Raw genomic sequence first — 21631 nt, forward strand, 5'->3', positions numbered from 1 at the left:
GGGGGGGTCATGGGAGGACACGAGAGGAGGGGAAAAAAAAGAAAGAAGAAAAAAAAAAGTGAGAAGACTCTTAAAATTCCTCAGTGGGTGCTTTTGTCCCTGGAGAGTATTCAAGGCAGGCAAAGGCTCTCTGCATAGGAAAATTGCACTCGGCATGCTAACTGTGACTTTGCATTCATTGTGAGGAAGACACAGGCATCTCAATGCACTTGGTGACTCATGCAACCATTTCATCTCCAATGTGCGCTGTTCTTTAGCTCAATGCAAACGCTTTGAAATTATTGCAGCTGAATTCAATTTCTTAACACCAAAAGATATTTCTATATGGGCTGGAAAAAATACTTCTCATTCTCACTGGAATTGTAGACAACTATTTCTTTTCTGGTGTAGGTTTGTCAGATGTATCCAACAACAATTTCATTTCTATTGAACTTAAGACAATAAGAAAATCTAAAATAACTGTGTTTTATTTCTAAGGGGCTGTTGGCGGTTGCAGTTTCGTCAGTTTTTATTTTGAGGAGGGATTTAAGCCCATGGGGTGGAGAAACAACTACATCCTGAGAGCTAGTCCACGGCTAAGAAGATTCGATGGCTTTCGGAACAGTTTGCTCAAAGCATTTTCATTTAACTGTATTTTGTGCAGCTCTGCCACCCTTCTATAGGGTCATATTGGCTTATGATGCTCGGCAACTGTGAGTAAATATAAGCCTGTGTATTAGATTTGGGGCCTGAGATGAAATCTAATTTCTGTGAGCTCAGTGAGAGAGATTGCCTGCTGATACACATCCACACATCCAAGGCCACATCTGGCAGGCCCGATCAAATATACATGAACCTCAGGAGATCATGATATGGCTGCACTCCCATTATTTCCTCAAGTCCACAACACATTTTTTGTTCCATGTAAGGTGTTTGATAGTGACACTGACATTTACTTTGATATTTACTCACTTTGCGCAGATAAACACGACGTGACATCCATCTTTTGTATTAGTGTTTGCCAACGCCTTGGTTACTGTCCAATCTCATGAGGATACCATTTAAGAAGTGAATATTGTAATGAAGGCAATAAAGCATGGAGATGACTTGGCTGATATTGAGAAGTGACAGTTAATTTCAGTCATTGGTGTAGCCAGCTGATAACAGATTGATAGTGTCACAAAACGTAATGGACAAGTAATTAATATCTATTGCGCAGTCTCCATTTGGAACACTAATGCATCATATTGAATTTCAGATGAAACAAAAAAAACAAAAAAAACAAAAAACAGAGTGACAGAAAACATCTCAATGTCTGGCGCCGTGTCAACCTCATTTCAGACCGGCCCGGCCTAATAACAACGACTATATACATCCCCTTTTCACAGCCGCACTCCAGCCAGATTTCAATTTTGGCAGGACAGAATGCAGTGTATTTTTACCTCCGGTCCTTCCTGTCAAGCTCTGAAAAGGCCAAATGGGTAGTGGTGGACAGTTTCTTCACCACCTCAATACCCAAAATTGTGTTGGCTGCTTACAGTGGAGTGGTGGTGCAGGGGAGTAAAACGCAGAGTGACAGGCCGAGGTCTTGGCACAAGGGCAGAGAGCTGTGAGCTGAGCTATGGTGAGGAACAGTGCGTCCCCGCCCTGGCAGCCTCATTCACTATTTATTTGTGTGTGTGTCTCTCTCTCTGTTTGTGTGTTTGTGTGTGTGTGTGCATTCGTGTGTGTGTGAGCATGGTGCCCGTGCTCGCAGTCGTCATTCTATTTGCTTATGTTGTGCGGGTCCTGGTGCGTATACACACGCCTGCATTCTGGTGAACTTTCCGTGCTGCTTGTGGAGCTGTGTGACCGCCTCGCTGAGGTAAGAAAGGCATTCAATAGTTGCCTTTCCGCCTCAGCGGTCACTCTTCAGATTATCAGTCTTTTACATTCAAACCAAGCAGTAGGCAGTGGAGGAGAGAAAAAAAAACGAAAAAAAAAAAACGAAAGAAATAATATTATGGTCGTGTGAAAGACTGCACACTTTCCTTTTTCATGTTTTTGTCCTCTTTTCCATGGTAACATGCTTTTCACTGCAATCTGTCTGCTCTCATATCTTCCCCTATATTCTCCTCTCTCTGTTTTGTCTCTTACTGCCAGTGCCAGTAGGCACACAGCTGTAGCCACATGAAATCCCCCGGCGTGGGAGAGTATGTGGTCTTACATGTACACATGGACTGTGTGTGTATGTGTGTGTGTGTGTGTGTGTGTGTATTTGTGTGTATATGTTTGCATGTGTGTAGTGCTGAGCTGAGGTGAGCTGGGCAATGGGGTGTGTGTGTGTGTGTGTTTGTTTACGCTGGCTAACCTTTAACGACAGTCAATCCCATGGGTCTGGACCTGCTATAGCCAGAGCTCTCTGTGTCTGTGTGTGTGTGTGTGTTGTGTGTTCAGAATGTGCATGCCGGTATTTGTGCACGTACATACATGTTTAAGCAGTATCGATGCAAGTCTGCGGAGTTGACTTATGTGTGTGTACGTGCGCGCTGAGTGTGCTCGTCTATCAGTTAGGCTGCATGCTGGCACGTTCCACTTTCTCAATGTCAAGCTAACACATATTCAGCAGCAACTAACGTCACAACACTTGACACATATCTCACCCACAGACATTCTTTTCCAGCACACATTCATCGGTAAGCCTATTGTCATTACTATAGAATGTGTCATTGTCAGCTTTCATCATCACATAAAGAAATGACACACAGGTCTGGTCTGAGTCACACAGATTAGAAATTTAAACTTGAGTTCTTTCTGTGGCTCTCAAGTTTGAAAATCTTAACAAATCATCGTGATTACAAGCTTCTCCCCAGATAAATATATATAGAGAGCATTCGGGGTAGGTGGGTACTGACACTGGGTCTGTACAATTTATTGCAATAGACTTTTTTTCACAGTAGACATTTTGACATGTCACAGCAGGAAAAGCAGGTGTAAATACTAAAGTTAATGATGGCTGAATTCATTTAGCTGCTTCGGTTTCACCGTCCTGGTATTGTGCCTGCTGGATCACTGTCACACTGTCATGGCTTACTGTGACACTTGAATAGAAGAGAATATTGTTAATGTTATTAGTAACACCTGCATTTTCCGGCAATGACAGTTAAAATGTTTGCTGTATTGTAGTCTGTTGATTTCCATATAGAAAAGATCTAGACACAATATGTTTGCACATTTTGTTTCAGTTTTAATGAGAATGTGCGGAGCTGTTTGGTTACGTCTGTGCAAATATCCTTTATTTTACATCTCCACCAAATTAAATAATAAATTGTTCACAAAAACAAACAAACAAAAATAATTGTACCTGTATAGGCAATTGATGAGATACAGTCCAACTGTTGTTAATGAGAATAAGGTAAAGTTATGATATTATGTTGATCTGTTATTACCATACTGGCCGGATTTGTTTTTGTACAGAAAAGGGGAGGTCATCTTAAATTTGTAGATGACATATATATATATATATATATATATATATATATACACTTATGTATAAAAACTCTGACAGTCACACAGACTCTGTGCTGTCCCTGTCTCACCCTCTGTCACTTTGACTGGTGTAGAAAAGAGGAGCAGTGGTTTCTGTGTGTGTGTGTGTGTGTGTGTGTGTGTGTGTGTGTGTGTGTGTGTGTGTGTGTGTGTGTGTGTGAGCTGATGATCGTTAATATCTTGATTAATGCTGACTGGCTAAATGGCAAGATTGATGAACTCTTCCTAACTTACTCGCTTTACGCAGGGCTTTCAACCAAATTACAGGGTCTTCATTCACGGATGGATGAGAAGTTCTAGAGTGCTACAGACGAACTCTTAACAATTACTGAACTAAACATACTGTAGCAACAGACCCGTCTCCACTGACAATGACTGATGTGAACAGTTTTTTTTTGTTTTTAGACAAAGCTACAAAGTGGACATTAAGTTGGGATTGTTTTGTCAAACCAGATAGTTTCTTTCATTTTTACTGCTTTTGATTTAAATAACAATTAAAAAAACCCTCAATTTTAATGTATTTTAATGCATTTTATTTTCATTTAAATGTGAAAAACAGGAGAAGACAGTATGGATAAAACCCTACCACAGTATGTAGTTATATACAGTCATTTATATTTCATGTGATATAATATGTTGACAGAGTAAATTGACAAACTGTTTTGAAATAAAATTGCCCGACATGAATATCCGTAATTTATCAAATTAAATACCTGACAAATCAATGTACCTCACCACATGCACAAATTATATAAAAAAGTGAAAGTGTTCCTTTGCATCTATGACAGTTCATCTCTCAGCATGATATTATATTATCATTATATTCATCATCCTTAATTGAAAAGCTGGAGGATATATAAATGTGTCTACTCCGTTTTATTCAGAACGCGTCTTGTGTTTATAAATGGCTGTTTTGCACAAGGGGGCACTGTCTTATTATGATTGTTGTTTTATGTTTGACCAATAAGTTATTATAATACACAGGTGAGAATAATTCACATTCTGTGTACACCACTCCTGAGCACATTTCCACACGACAGCAGAGTCTACGCTTGCTGTCATTTACTGTAAATAGCTTGGAGCATATCAGTTCTACCACACATTGATTTCCGTCAGTCTCCCCGCATGTTGGAGAAATGTTTGCAACTGGCCTGTGTAAATTCAGAGAAGCACTTTCATGGTAACATGTTTTCCTGTTTGAATTTTAATCAAACATGGGCCACTCTTTTTCAGCCAGGGATGTGTTTTGGCTTTGACAGGGGGGCAGTGTTTTTGGCTCTGATCTGTAGCTGTTCCCATGAACGCCATCAGATATTCACAGTGCCATCTCTGATGTCGCAGTTTTCCATCCTCCTCGCCAGCTTCATCAGTTTTGACACAGAGAAACAGACTTGTGCTTTTGGGTTCCTGACAAATTACGGCAGCACAATCGACAGTGTTTGAATAATTTTACATGTAGCGCTCAGGGGAAATTTGACAAAAAAACAAAACAAACAACAACAACAACAACAAGAAAAAAAAAAACGCAGAAAACTAACCCTGTCTCTCTTCAGGGTTTGTAGCAAAAGGCATCATCTGTCTGTCCTCTGGGAGTTTGTAATCTTGTTTCTCTCTGAGATCTTTCTGTATCTCAAGTGAGGATGTTTTGGTATCACAGATGCTGGTGGCTGTCTCCAAGGAGAACTCAGGTACATATGCGCCCCCTTTCTTTCCCAGGAGGTCAGAGTCAGAGGTCAAGGTGGGCTAGATAGGTAGTTGATCCACAGAGGGGCGGCTTATTCCATCCTGCTCTTTAATAGAGACCGGAGGGAGAGGAGGAGTGGTCGAAGCTGGTAGGAATATAGCACAGTGGCGCTGTTTCCCATCGAGTCTCCCTCCCCTCTCCTAATGAGCATTCTATTAGCAGCTAGGGGACGGATTTAGGCAGTTAGGCATACGGAGAAGGCTGGCTAACAATGCAAGTGGTTAGCTAAACAGCTGTTCTCTCTTTCTTCTGCCACCTCCCATCCCCGGCTAATGAAGCCCTCACCGATGAGCAGGAGTCCCGGGACATGCCGGAGAAAAGCCACAGATACCCAGGCAGGGGATCTCAATCACTCACAGGCCTCATAAAAAAGTCTGCGTGGAGGATAGCTTCACCGATAGGACAAGCAACGCTCCAATTAGATAGTGGCTCTAAGGGAAACCCTAAGAATAGCACATCGGGCAAGCACAGACATTTTTATGAGCACTCTGTGCTGCTCTGTGTGTTTGGAAAGTAAACACTCCTTTGCATTGTTTTTCTGACTGGAAAACGGCAGAAGCCATGATGTCTTTCATAATGGATAATAAGCAGATCTCTGTGATGATTTTTGTGAAATGTTGCACCACTACATTTCATTATCCTACACAGTGTGAGTAGTTTTCACAGTGGCGGACATCGATCAAGATTAGCGGCCTGTCATATGGGTTTGTCAACATCTGAAATACCATGGAGGATGCATGCTCTCCGAACAGCCTTCGCTTAAACAAGGAGAAATGCTTCAGGAGCGATGGCTATTTTTCATTTTATAAAAACATGATGCTGCATTATATCTGGCTAAGGAAAAGCAGTGTTTGATTCGGTTAAATGTTGAGTCTGTCAAAGTCTTGACTATTTGCTGAAGCCCGGGTCGCCTTCTCATGATATATGGTTAATATTTCCTTTGCGAGTGTCTTTTTTTTTCCTTTGTTGAGCAGTCACTCAGACACACGAGCAGCTGTCAAGGCTGCAGCTTGCTTTAAATGAAGGACTGGTCTGAATGTGGGTCTGCAGCACAGCTCAGGTGGGAGGAAAGTCTCCACTTATATTCTGCAGCAATTAGCCAGGTGTGCTTAGGTGTGAAAATAGGCTAGGAGTCTTCCTTATTCACACAGCTACTCCAGCCACTGTGTTGAGTACTAAATTGCTCATAATGAACATCTTTGAGGAAAAACTTTCATTTAAGTGTTTGCTTTGATCTGTGTTTGTTAGCTTGTGGATAACGTAGGTGTTGCGTCGGGAGTTTTTTTTTTTTTTTTACTCATTGCTCTTCTTATGCTTCATCTAACAGACAGAAGCCTAAACAGATAGAAGGTTTCTGATCGGCTCCATTGCTGCACTTTGTCAGCAAACACTTCCTCGGCACTTCCTGCAGCTGCTTCACAATAAAAGCCTTCCAGCTGTTCAGGGGGTATAATCAATTTTCCAGCCAAAACCCTTGTTGTTGTTGCTTGATTGCTGTATCAATCCGTATCAATCACATGAGTCTGTTTTGGTTTGAAACAATGAAACCCCTGTGTGTTGACCCATGCGTAGACTTCCTCTGTAATTATATCATGTCTAAAAATGATTGTGGTGATGGTATAAGCTTTTGTTTGTCTGTTCATTGTCTTTCAGTGAAATTACTCTGCTTATAAACTCATCTAGCTGAACTCTAACATTCTCCATTTTCACAATAATTATTTCAAAATGAAATCTTTACAGAAAAATTATGGATTTGTAAAATAAAAGGTTAAGATTTTATTTCTCAACAAGAACAGGCTGTTTCAAAGCATCTCCATGCTCAAAGAAATAAAACTGTGGTGTAGAGATACTGAATATTTTCTTTCTTTCTTCCTTTAATGGAATAAACGTATAAAATAGCCATCATTTATATATTAAACTCCCTCCGGGTCACAAAACACCCCAAAAACTAAATATAAGATCCTCACATCAGTTTCCTTAGTAGCTACAGCCCTGGTGTCTCTGCTTCAGATTGTGTAGTTGCCAGAGTTAGAAATGTTGAAGTCCCACACATGAGGGCTTTAAGGTGCCCCAGGAGGGCTTTCTCTGTTAAGTGGCTGCGCCAAGTGTTGTATCTCTAAGGTCAGCCACTCTGGACTAATCTTGTAATATTTTTAACACTGTAAAAGCGGGGCATTCTTGTTGAATTTCTTTGCAAACAGATGATAGGAGAAATCTTCTATTTGACTAGGAAAAACAGTGCACCAACCTCCAACAGTAACCCCCGAGCTGCACATGTGCATTATTTTTCCTATTTAAAATCCGCCACCTCTCTATGTCAGACAGCTTCTCACACCGCCTTCAATTTAGCTTGTCTGGAAAAAAAGGTGTGAATGATTCACTGTCACATGGTGGTTGGATGACATGTTTTACACGCTAGTTTGTCAAAAGCATGCAGAAGGCTTGCATCTGTGATAACCAAATGAAATGCAGATGCTATTTTCTATTCAGGTCCAAGTCATACTTCAGTCTTGTCTGTCAGTCTGCAGCAACAGGTCGCCTCTCAGCCCAGATATTAGCCAAATTTGAACACTGGAAGTTGATGTATGCAGGGGAAGGAAATTGTCCTCAAGTTGTGAAATAGCACATTGGCAATATTGTTCTCTAACAGTTGCATTCGATTTGGTGAGTCACTCTCTTTTACCACTGAAAAGGATCTATAGCTTATGTTACCTCTCTAAGCTAAAAATCTATTACAGCCTCGCAGGCCTGAGAGCTAAAGATTTAGTCTTTTTGTCAGGTTGCACAATGTTGGCCCTTTATAGTAGAGGTTTCTGCTTGTCAGCATGTTTGCTGAAGTTCCTCTCATTGGGGATTTCATTGTGCTCAGACGATGCAAATTTCACAGCTAAGGCTAATGCATTTGCACCGACTGCAACTGAATGTCCTGGTAGGCAGGCTACAGCTTGTGACTGCATGTGCACATATTCTCAACCTCACACACACACAAACACACACACACACACACACACACACACACACACACACACACACACACACACACACACACACAGACAGACAGTGGACAGTTTAGATATACACTTACAGTGCATTATGTTGGTGATAGGGTTCCAGATGGCATACATAACTTCCATTCTCTGTATCACATTGTTATAGGCTCTCACCAAGCAAATAACACCAGCTTGGTCCTACAGAAAAGTAATTGGACTGATGTTTTTCCTATGCAACACTTCTTATCACACATTGAAAAAACAATTTCCCTTCCAAATCATTCTGTCTGTAAGCAGAAGACTGTAGCAAGCCGGCTCTATGTAAACAGAATGATATATTCCTGGATGCCTATAATCATGCGGTAAACAAGTCTTTTTCCTCTCCGTGCAGATGAAGCGGTTATACCAAAATTAAGTGAGCACAAAGTCGTACATTTGCTATTTCAAAAACAACTTGGAAGTGTCTAAAGCATCACGTGAAACAGTTTGAAACACCTGGTAATGTTCCCTTCCCGCTGCAGAAGATGTTTATAAATCACGTGTTATGCAAACCTGTGAAATGGTTGAGGAATGAACTGGAGCTCTCAAGCATGGCGTGGCTTCGTAGCGGCTCCGCAGTATCCGTCTGTTATTCATGCAGAGGCACTGAGTGCTTTTCTCTCAGCAGAGATAAACAGATGCACTGGCACTGAAGGACTGACCTAGCTAGCCGCAGAGGTGAGCTGTCAGCAACAACAAGCACAGTGCTCGTGGTCATCACCAAAGGGCAAAGTTCAGCTAATTACACTGTAGTTGTTCATCTGGCAGACAAACACCGAAACAACAATCCATTTAACAACACACGCTTCAACATCTAGCCAGCCATGTTGCCTGGTGTGGAATGGCTAATGAGTAAACACTTATACAGTCATGGGTAAAAAAAAAAAAAAGAAAAAAAAAAGAAAATGTGCAGTGAAGACAAAAAGAGAAAACAAACAGTGCAAAAGAAGAGATGGATGGAAATAATGAAATGTGAAAATAGCGTAAGGGAAACTAGTGAGGCGGTCGAAGAAATTGGGCCAATATGTGTGGAACAAGAGGGAATAAAGGGAGGGTGAGAGAGTGAGAGGGAGGGAGCGATAGAGAAGGTGTGAGAGGAGGAGGGAGGTCAGTAGAGATGTGGAGATGGGCGGAGGAGGAGGGGGAGAGATGAGCCCCCAGTGCTCAGCTGTCAGTGCTTCCTCTGCAGGTGGGGCAGGAGGAGTGCCAAGTCCCTCTCTCCCACTCAAACAGACACCCATGCATCGCTCTATAATGGATGCTTTACACTGGTGCCAGAGAGAGAAAGAGCGAGGCAGAGAGAGGGAGACATGGTGAGAAGACGAAAAGAGAGACATGGGGGAGGGTGGGTACTGGAAAAAGAAAGACACTGCTATGAGGAACAGGGAAAAGGAGCTGAAGAAAATGCCTCGGAGATTAAGGCGGTGGAGACGAGGCAAGTGTAATGGGGAAATGGACGGATGGACGGAAAGACAGACAGACAGACAGACAGACAGACAGACAGACAGACAGAGACAGACAGACAAGAACTTCCATCAAGTCATTATACCAATCAGGAGAGGAAACAGACGAGACAGTCTGGCAGCAATAGGATGCAGCTATTGGGCTAATTGATCTAAAGCCTAACAGGATCAAACAATGGCGGGGCACAGCCAGGAGCTGCAGCCACCATTCCCCCCTCTACCATGACTGACTGTCACTGTCCATTAGGAGGTGTATGAATGCGCCCTTGACAATGATTTATCAAGAATGATTCATAGATGGCATCTACCTGAACTAATGACTTGCCAGCCTCTTCACCGGGGATTGCAGGTCATCAACAGATGACATATTCTGTAGTCACCTCGTTCATCAGCTACGATTAGATTCCAAAAGCAATCTCAGCGATACATCACCAGATGGATCTCATTGTATTGTCTTGGAGAATATTGCTGAGACAGCCCGTGTGTGCCACATGTCGCTCAAGCTGCCGAAGCCCACTGGTACAGTTGTGGATCTGGGGCTACAGGCATATGCATCGCACCGAGCTATTACTTCGGTTGATGGAGGCAAGGATTTACTAAAGTACTCAATTATCCCCTGCTTCTTTCTCTGACCTGCTGCTCGGCTCTTTAACACCTATAACTCCATGCTTTATAGGCTCAACTACCTGCTGCAAGCAGAGACAGACTGATGGCTGGACTACCTGAATGAACTGCCTTCACCGTTTTCGGGCCATTTGTCAATTCTTCATTCCTCTGCTCTCTTCTGGCTAGGGATAGGTAAAGCTGCGTCCCTCTGATGGACAGCCCAGCTGGATATTATTTTCAAGAGTGTTACCTCAACCTGGCTATTTGACCTCAGTGAAGTCATCTTTATCCTATTAACACCCCTCCCACCTCAAATTACTCTGCAGGGCTGCCTTTTTTTCTCCTGCTCAATAAAATTTTGGCTTCATTTTCTCTTTGCAACACTGAGTAGTGAAGAGAGAAAAAAACCTATTTGCTGACTGAATTAGCCAATTTCCAATTTCTTCCAAGTTCAAAAGAGAGTAATACCTTTTAAGTTGGTGTGTAATCCTCTATCTTTGTTTTTTTTATTCTTCTGCTGTACAAAGCCAAAGACACTGCCATTCAAAGTGATGGAAAAATACCACATAGGCTACTTGTTAAAATCTGTTTGCTTTTTCCACACAATGACGACCAGAGTATATGGCAGACAACAAAGCTGAGTAGTCAGCGTAAATAAATACAAGCATTCTTGTTCTGCAGAGATGGCATCCCCCTGGTTTAATTATCGCTCTTGTCAATCGAGGTGGAAGAATACGGCACCTGACAAGGCGTGTCCCCATTCTCTCATCTCGCATAGGCCTTTTTCACACCCTGAGATGCACAGACACCCTTCAGCAAACAGCCAAATCAAACCTTGAGATGGAGGCACTCTATTGCCCCAAACACCCAGGTAACTTTACAGTGTCGAGCTGCTGAATGCTTTTGACACCTCAGAAATGGGGTCTATTCAACTTCGACAATTGTCCCTGGTTTTTCTCAAGCACAAAGCATTTGCACAACAATGGCAGCTGCATCGCGTATGAATAACATCCCAGGGATGTGGTTATGCAGCTATCTTTCCCGGTGACTCCAATTCACATTCCAGCTCTTGCAAGGTGCCTTTATTTAATGCGTAAACTCCAGAGGCGATGGATGGCTGCTTCAGGATGCCGGAGCCCACAGAAATGAAGTTGACACTGAGTGTGGATGGATCGTACCTCCAGATCTGTACGGTGAGAGCTTCGTACAGGGACATTATGGGGTGGGGGTATGCAGGCCTGTAGGCCATTCCACAAGGAAAGCCTCCCATGGGTCTCGTTTCAGAGAGGAAACCCACACGTGTTGTTTTCAAAGGTCACAGCCAGATGTAACATTACAGCAAAAGCAGTGATGTAGTGCAACACTCGCACACTCTTCATCTATGTGGCCTGCTGGCCTCTTTCTCCATTCTGTGAGACAGGGTAATTTGGAGTAACATTTGTAGTAGGCTTAGATTATGTGTTGATATTTCAAGATACAGCAATGAAGTGCACAAGTTCTCAAGTGCAACACATCCTCACAAATTCCCAGCAGCAGTGCTACAACAGAGTTTGTGTTGTTCCCTCTGAGGACAGCTACCAGCCTGCATGTACATGGTAAATGACTGTCAGAGCAGAGGTTAGGTGCTCATGGCAACGCAGGCTTTGAATCCCACAACGGGAGCACTGTATCAGCATGATTGACAGAGGCAGATTGATTTGAGGCCCAATAAACATTGTTGTCAGTCTTATTTCCTTCCTCTATAGGTCCACGAGTTAAATACATGCCCAAAGCAGCACAGGAGTCATTTGCAGTGGAATCACCAGAGGCCCCAGACAAGATCTTACAAGGAGGTCTGCTCCCTCACCTTCCTCTGTCTCAGGTGAAGTCATGCAGGTGGAGTCACTCTGAATGTCATTAGCCCTTCAAATATTAAGCACTTCCAATACATTTGTTAAAATGGCTGAGAATAATTCAGCTCTCCATTGAGGATGAAGTGTAGAAAGTAAGTCTGACACATGTTTAAGGCTGCACCTAATCATTATTTACAATTAATCTGCCCATCAAATATTAGAGAATACTACAAAAAAAATATCAACGCAATTTCCATAAAGCCAAAGTTTGCATATTCAGATTGCTTGTATTGACTAACCAGCCACCCTAAACCCATAGATATTATCATAGAATATAAATATTAATATTTGTGGATTTGGAATCATTCTTGCTTAAATTATTTTCTGATTATCAAAATAGTTGTTAATTAAGGTTTACTGATTAATAAGCTAATTGTGTTAGCTCAACACATATTGTAAACATTACACAGTAGTGCTCACAGTAATATGCACTAACACTGCTTTGTATGAAACAATGTATGTATATAAAGAATCAAGTATCTCAACTGTATACTACATATGGAACTAGAGCATAGGACATAAGTTTCTAAAAAATAAAAATAGACCAAAATGAATAAAAATGACTGAATTAATTAAAGGTTTGCTTTATCTTTACTTTATCTAAATGTGTAACGCCAGCCAGATAGTGAAGCAAATTTAGGATTAATGAAGCAACTGACATGATATGATGAAATAAGCTGATATTTCACAATGATTCTACTTGAGGTCAATTTTCTGCATAAAGCAATGATTTAATTTATTACAAATTTTTACCATTATTGGTACTACTTACTTGTTGCCTTGTATAATCAGTATTATTTCTATATGAAATATTTGTTTTATTTACACGACATAGGAAGCGGTGCTGGTGGGGATAAAAAGGTGTTTTAACTGAAACACTGACCATTACAGATGTTTCAAAAAAAAAAAAAAATTTGTATTCATTAAATCAAGTCTTAAAATTTAAGACCCAATTTATCCATTGGATTAAACTTTCATCAACACATTTTATCATTTAACCTACTAATCCTCTATAAGCACAGATCTAAATTTCTGGGTTATAATGTACAGTAATAAAATCCTGCCAAATTCACTGAGATGTGTGTGTCATTTTAGTGTCGGTTATTTGCCCCTTTTGCCTTCAGATGATTCACCGACTGTACACACTTGACCATACTTGATCATAAAGGACATGGCAGCTTGTGTCTCAGTGTAATCATTACATCACACTCAAGTCGCTCTAACAGAAGCCCTAGTTTCCCAAGCAATCAGCCGAAGGAAATTGTACAGTAATACATCAGTTCCTATGACTTCCAAGTCACATCCTTTCCAGGACTACATGAATCATAAATTCTCGTCAGAAAATCCACAGCAAGGAGTTCACCATGAAGAGCAGCCATTAATAAAGTTAATATTTCAGGTTTGATTTGAGAAGGATGTCCTGCCACGCCATTTGATTTTTTCAATCTCTCTGATCCTCTATTTCTACACATCCCACGATGCTTTCCTTCACTTAATTACCACCTATGCTATCCTTCACACTAAATGGATTCAAAAACTTGTTACCCTTTCCTGAAAACCGAGTAGCTGCCACACTGCCCTCTTAGTACTCATGGTTCAAGGGGTTTCACTGTTTGCTAGGTGGTGTCTTGCATTAAAAAGCCTTGGTTCTCATTGCACCGACGTAATAAAACCCAAGCATTTAACATGCACATTTACGGTCCTCAATAACCCAGAAGTCTTAATAAAAATGAAAGCTGACATTGGCATGAGGGATCCTCCACACTAGCTGTCTTTAATGTCCAAGACGTTCCATTAAAAGGGGAGCACTTCCTCAGAAGCGGAGCTTTTATCCTGATTGCTTACAGGAAGAGAGGAAAAAAAAAAAAAAAAAAGAAACCAAATGACCTTCAGCGCCTCTACAGCTAGCCCTTCCCTCATGTGTGCTTCGTGGATAGACGCCCCTGCGTGCACATACGTGGACAGCTGGGAAACGCACACCGATGCAGACACATGTGTGTGGATACACAGTGTGTTTGGACTCTCTTATGTACACGCATTAAGAGGGATATATGTACGAATGCACATCTGAGTCATTGGCTACTTTGTATTCAGTTCACGTGCAGAAAGAAGCCATCTGACTTTTTAAATCATAATGATTATTAGGAGATAGAGAAAAAGCCAAATCTGCATGTACAATTATAGCCTGTGCGATGCCAGATAGATAATACATGGGACTGGCTAATGTCCTTGCTTCTGAACTTCTTCAGCCGTTTTCCGTTTGAAGCTAGAGAAAAAGACGATGGGGACAGAGATTTCCCTCTGTGGGAACACAACTATTGAGCTACATTTAATAAGCTGGTCAAAAACACTCTCCTGCCGAGAGAGACTGTGCTTTTAATGACCATTCTGCTTCCAAAGTCTCAGATGTGCAGCTAGATTGCTTGCCACATAGCAGACAAGGCAGCCATCTTATTAATAGCCACGCACCACACATGCTGCAGACTTGGGACCAGAAACCCAGAGAGGCAAGAAAGGGAGAGAGACACACACTGGCACATGGAGAGAAAGCATGTGTCTTTTTCATGCTTTTACTATATGTGAAAGCAGGGAGACAGATGGATGCAGTGAGGAGGAGATTAGATGGAGGAGGCAGGGCAAGGATCGGGGTCTAAAAAATCCAGCCCTCACGAGAGGACGTCCAGGCCAGCCTCCACACAGGCCAGGAGGGGGAGGCTATGTGATGGATGTACCCTGTGACTGGAGCCCTCGGCACGCCCACATGGAGACGCCACCAAGGCCAGGCCAGAGGAGCAAGCAATCAAAGAGAGAGGCCGGAGGGCTAGGATGATATAGGAGGATCCAGCTTATTAAATAGGCTTCAGGAGGAGCATGGAGCATCTGAAGTAAGTTGTCACTCTGCCACCAACAGGCATAAAAGGAGTCTCTGTTAGATGGAGAGTCTATGCACTGTAGGCAGTGATGACAGACTGTGTACAGTAAGAGTGGGAATACTGTCATTAAATACACCGACACACCAGGGAGCTCCAGAACAGTGTGTCACTGCTGATTTACTTTCTCTTTTTTTTTTTTTTTTTTTTTTTTACCTGGGCCTCGCTTTCCTGCGTCTGAGCAGTAGGTGAAGGGAAATGTTTGTGTGCAAGACTGTTTGTGCACGTGCGCATGCAGAAATGTGATTTTATATCCCATGTTATAATATCCCACCTTATTCTACTCCAGAACTCACACATTCAATGTGACACTGCTGCCTCTATTTCTAGGGAGAGTGTATGAATTTTCATTTGTGAGCGAAGTCTTAATAAAAAGTCAAATCAGGATAGGAGGGAGGAGCCATCACGGATTGTTTACAATTCTGTTTCCTGACTTAATTTCCATTCGGAGTGCAGAGTAGGAAACTCAATATAAGGCACTTTTCCTCTGATGCAACAGTCTGCTAACATGGATAGAAAATCATTACACAAATCCATTACCAGAGGCGACCTGAAACCAGGTGTGCTCATGCCACAGTGTATAATTCATTTGATTATAGATTTTTACTTCAATTTTACCGCTTTGCGAATCGAGACACTTTGATTCCTTTCTTGTTTACTGCGTTGTCTTGGCAACAAGAGCATCCTACCAGTTTTCACTTCAACGGTTACGACTATAGGAGAGGAGGAGCAGATTACAGCGGAGGTTGTGAAAGCAGGTGCAAAAAGACATTTCTTCACTTGGATTTCCTGTCACATCCCGCAGCCCACTCCAGTCCTAAACTTTATATAATTACAACAATCTGTGCACCGAGAGAGACTGTGTGAAATCTGATTGCCATTGGTAACATTCACAGCGAGAATCTTGGCGTGATAGAAGGCTTCCTGTTTCAATTTCCTAGGATCCCTCAAGTTTTACTGGCTCTTTTTTTTATCCCATCAGTGGGGCATACATTTCCATTCAGGGGAAAAAACAGACCCGGTAATATCCAATTTACTGGAAGGCAGAGGAGATGGTTTCACTGGCAGTATAATAACATGCTACATGGAGCGTAGCATTATGGAGTATGAATAAAAAAGGCATTTATAGTAAAAATTCAATCGAAAAGCAGTCATCATTCATCGGAGGAAATCAAGGCAATTAGTAACACTTTAATGCAAATTGGAGAACGCAAAACAAATCACAAATCCCTGGCACTGTAATGGGGCCCAGAGAAGAACAGCTCAAATGACCTCTTTCGAATGTTGGTCTGTGAATCAAAAATCCAGGAACAAAGATTTTATTCTGCCTGGTGACAAGAAGAAGAATTGTGTGTTAGTGTGTGCAGTGTTTGCGGCTGTGCCACTTAATAGTTCCTTGACCACAATATTGCCTAAGACCAATCTCCCCTCTAGCGCAACAGTGATTTCTTTAATGCAGTTCACTTCCTTGTAATGTGCAGTAAAAAGCCCCGTGTTACGATTCCAGCCATGTGTGTCCAAAGCACGACAGTTTGTGGCTTGTTAACACGCTCAACAAGCAGCCTATGGGAGTGTGGCTGAATGTAAAGATTTCTCATTTGGAATATTACCACAACATAAACAATGTGGAAAAACATAAACATGGCTGTACAGCGGCACCTCCGTATCCTCACAGCCTGTTGTGTGCGCAACGCTGCAATCAGTTACACGCAAGAAAACAGCCAGGTTTTTTTTAAAGGGATGGACGAATACGTGAACGACTGCAATAATTCCAGGTTAAGGATTATGCGGTGTCCATTTGGCTCTGCAGGGTGCAGTTGGAGGCTCACATTCACGGCTGGAGCTCAAAGCAACACTTCATTCACATGAGCCAAAGCACTTCCGGCAAGAACCTACGTATAAGCGGTCGGGATCCATCTTAATTCAATGATGCATTAGAGGAGCATGAGTATGAGGGATGTTTATCGCATGTCCAAGTGAAGCGCATTTAGTATGGAAGACATGGCAAACGTGGGCAGTAAATCATCATGTAGAGTAGTAGAATTAAGGAAGCCAGCAGATAAACAACATTGCTTACAAAGGGAAGAGTGTGTGTGCACTGTCATTTAGCATGACTTTGGCTGCCACTAAAAAGCTCCCTCTGGTACACCCTGTCCTTTTTTATCTTGCTTTACAAAGACACATTACACCTGCATGTCTATTTCTGACATACATGATACTAGCAAACCAGCAGAGTACGTCAAGACCCACATGTGGGCTGGAACGTGCCGTGGAGTTTCAATTTCCCCATGGGATTGAACGTCACAGTGATTTAAATGCAAACACCTGCCTCTTAAAACATTTGCTATGCTGCACAGTACAGTAGAATACATTACCCAATAACTTGTGACCTGCACCGCCAGTTTCTAATATCAAGCAGCCTACACACCAGCAGGCATGAGCTCCACAGCTGTATTACCCATCCCCCGCCCCCGCTCTTCCCTGCTGTGCTCTACCTTCAGAGTGGTGGGAGAGGGTGAGCAGGCTGACGCAAGAAGCGCCGATCCCAGAACCGAACACAGTGATGCGGTTGGAGTCTCCGCCGAAGAAGCCGATGTTCTCGCTGATCCACCTTAAAGCCTGGATCTGGTCCAGGAGCCCGTAGTTCCCTTTAGCAGCCTGGTCACCAGTACTGAGGAAGCCTGCAAGACAAATAAACAGATAACAGATAACAAACTCACACAGAGAAAGCCAATCAAACAAATAACATCGCTCTATGAGCCTCCAACTAAGACAGACAAGGAGGTGGTCTGCAACTTGCACATGCAGCAGTTATGTATACAGCTAGTTATTTTTCATGTGCACCTGCAACACTAAAGGTTACCCGCAATGGCTTGACCCCACCCCGATTTTGTCCGAAGACCCGCCACGTCAGGTGACAGCAGAGGTGAAATCATGACTTATTAGACGACATGGCTGTTGGTAAAATAGGAGCGTGCGTGACCACATGTCATTTGCACCTTATGGGAAATCAATGGCATGTCTCCACGGGTGTGCATCTATCATCAGATATATTGAGCAGCCCTGATGAAAATACGAATCTATGAAAACTCTGCGGACACAGAGAGAGAGAGAGAGAGAGAAAGAGAGAAAGACTTGATAACAAGATTTACAATCATGTTTGATGCTGCAAACACCTCCATATGGACTGCGACCTCATTACATTTCCTATCAGAGTTACCATCTTCCTCTGACAGTGTCTGGACTCTCTCTCTCTCACACACTCTGTAGAGCCACATACTTTCAGTCTAAACATTCACAACAGGCAATATCCGGGTACATTTTCCTCCGTGTCTGTGTAATCTGCTATATGATGCCTGAGTTGGACAGTGAGCCTCTCTTGGGTACATCAGAGCTCATGTTAACACACCACCCTCTCCCAGCTGCTCTCCAGGGCCTAAGCCCAGCTGAATGATGGGTAATCGAGAGTCGCGGGAGAAGATCAAAGGCAAGCAATCCCTGAAGTCCCCACGGTGGATTCAGTGTCCATCAAACCCCTGAACATGCATACGAGGTGACAGCTAGGAGACATGCGTGGAAACCAAGACCCCTCACTCCCTAGTGGCCATATCGGCAAACACTTCACAAGCAATAAATGTGTTGGTGGTGAGTGTTCGCAAGCCTCCAGTGATGGTCCTTCAGCATTGTTTCTAACATCTATTTCATGGTCTATGCCTCCATATAATGATGAGCTCTCTGTGTTTAAGTCCTAAGGGGGTAAAAGGGAATAGTTTTGATATCAGCAATGCAAAAAAAAAAAAAAAAAAAAAGACAGAAAAAAGATCAAATCCACGTGTTTCTGGACTCAGGTCAGAACAGTGATGCTCGCTTTAGATAAACACAGATTAGAAAGCAGCTGCTCCAGGCTCATTAGCTGTTTATGTGTATGTATGTATGAAGAGGATGCGTTTTTCTCTCTTTGTGTGATTCAGAGACTATAGAGGGCACAACCTCCTGCCCCACCCCCAACAAGCACACCCGCCTCGCCCCAAGTGCCTGTTGGCAGCAACAAAGAGGGTGGGCAGGGGAAAGGCCAGGCCTGATCATCGATAGGAGAGAGGCAGTGGCACAGGAAGCAAAGCAGGAGACAAATGGATCAACAGATGGTCTCCTTCAGACGCATCCCTGAGGATGACAGAGCAGCAGGGCACATGCAGAGAGAGAGAGAGCGAAAGAGACAGGCAGAGGAACAGAGACAGACACAGGCAGAGAGGAAAAAGGAGCACTCCAATTGAAGAGCTTTTTCTTTTTCTCTTGCGGCTGCTCCTCGCGTTCCGTCATAACTAAAGGACAACAGCTTTTACAACCCTCGCCCCGGTGCTGTGGGGAGAGAGGAGACGTGACTCTCCCAGAATAACCCTCATTTGCGAAATGGTTCACACTTCACCAAGTGTATGTCAGATGGGTTAAGAAATGTCAGGAGACCGGCATGTAAAAGGGGTTCTGTGCAACTGTTAGTCTAATTGAAAAGATATAGTAAACATTATCCATTTGGCACTGTAATATGAGGCATTACTTAATGACAAAATGTAAATCATTAGAGTTGGATCCCCAGCTGGCAGAATAAAACACTGCTCAGTGCTCTAGTCTGTTGTGACTTTTTGTTTAGCTGCGTTGATTCCTCTGCATCTATAAATGAAACTGGTCATTAAAATGTAGACGTGGAATCCAATCTCTCAGACAAGACATGCTGCAGGCACCATTTAAAAATACATCTAATATAGCTGCTGGTTACGTTTTAATTGGAAAGGTGACAGAAAGTATTTTCTTTGGAAAGCAATTAAGATAGCCAAATAATTGTTTTTATGTATGGTTATTTCTATATTTATATTTATGGCGATCTGTCCGTCTTTATGTATATGCTCTGAAGGTGTTTTTTGTTTGGATATTTCTTTATGTCTATCACCTATGCATCACCTCCGGACTTTAAGAAAAATATTCTATTAACTTCACACCCACTCTGATTACTTGACACATAATGCACCATATAGTTTGGCTTTGTCTCAGACTTGAGATATCTACATTTCTCCTTTCAAACCAAGGATTGGGTTATAGATTTCCAGATCTAGCAGATGATCCCCGTCTGATCAGGACTGCGTGGGCTTTGGCTGCACATGAACTGTGATGTGGAGCGTTCACAGCTCACACCTACACAGGACCTTGGGATTCTAGGCTGCAGCTCTGTGCCTCTGAACTACTTGGTCAGGCTGGTTATGTGCTTAACTGCACAACTCCACCTGACATTCAACAGATTCTCAGTACATAGCATGTGCTGCTTTACAATACGCATTTAATTCTAAACGGTAATCACATAATATCCATCTTTGTTAGCTGCCTGAATTCAAATCAATATGCAAATTCTCTTTTAAATGATCTGACCAATTAACTTTGGCACAAACAGTATACACAATTACCGAGTCCCAATCAAGTTAATTCAACAAACATATAATCATTAAATAGTAAATAGTTCAAGTCGATCTGGTACTTTGAAAGTAAAGTGCATACAAATTAATTTGAAGTCATTTAATTTTCTCTGACATTATTAATCTTTCCTGCTGTGAGTTCTGTTACAAACTGTAGATTAAATGTGGGATATTTTTCAATTCAGTCTCAATAACCGAGGCAAATCTTTATATCTACAGCTTTAATACAAATGTCACATATGGTTTGCCTGATGCTTTTTTCTCTTAAAAAAAAAATAAAAATAACAAGACTCTGTTTTGTATGACAAGCGCAAGCGGTTCAGTGGAAAATATTTTGTTTAGACGAAGGACGCAGACTATCAAGAGAAAGAAAAAATGCCCTGAAGTTGTACTACACTGGAGAAAAGGAATCATATAGCTGATTTTTATGCAAGCCAACCTTCTTAAACCACGTATGCCAAATTAAAAATATATTTAATACGATACTGTTTAGAAAACTATATATAAGCACCATTTGTAAAAGGTCATGTCAACAAATAAAATCTCAGACGGTTGAAACAAAGATTTCCATGTATGGAAACGAACCTGTCTTCACATGTCAGCTGGATTAGACGTGGAATTAGCGTGAGTGTTCCTTATTCACTGCAAACAGACTGTATGAGTTAATAACAGTGATTCTGTGCTCTTTCTCCGCATGTTAGAACTGTAATTTGTCCTGACTGATTACATGATGTGTTTTTGTATCGTGTCTCAAAGCTGTTCTTCCTTGACAGTGATGTGGTGCACTTCTGCTGTATGAAGAGCTGGTATTTTCTCCTTGTGGCAGCACAGAGTCAGAGATTCAGTCGTGATCTCAGTCGGAGTGGCAGCGGCGACCGCGGTCTGGGTGCAGCTGGGTCAGGTCGCACCTGTCACCTTGCATCGTCCTTGCCGGACGTAACATTGTGTGTGTGTGTGCAGTGCAGCTCCCCCTGCGAGGAACTTAGCCGCCCTTGTCG

At 42.3% G+C, this 21631-nt stretch overlaps 1 protein-coding gene across 1 annotated transcript in view; it reads right to left on the reverse strand.

Annotated features, from left to right (window-relative positions):
- Positions 1–21631, reverse strand: part of nlgn3a (neuroligin 3a) — a 116336-nt gene that overhangs the window by 22219 nt on the left and 72486 nt on the right. The window contains exon 4 of the mRNA XM_023402088.2: positions 17667–17852. Coding sequence (XP_023257856.1) covers positions 17667–17852 — 186 coding nt within the window. The remainder of the gene's footprint in view (positions 1–17666; positions 17853–21631) is intronic.

Source organism: Seriola lalandi, unplaced genomic scaffold (assembly GCF_002814215.2).
Source record: "Seriola lalandi dorsalis isolate HSWRI2012SDOR001 ecotype SW California unplaced genomic scaffold, Sedor1 jcf7180002053898, whole genome shotgun sequence".
NCBI lineage: Eukaryota > Metazoa > Chordata > Actinopteri > Carangiformes > Carangidae > Seriola > Seriola lalandi.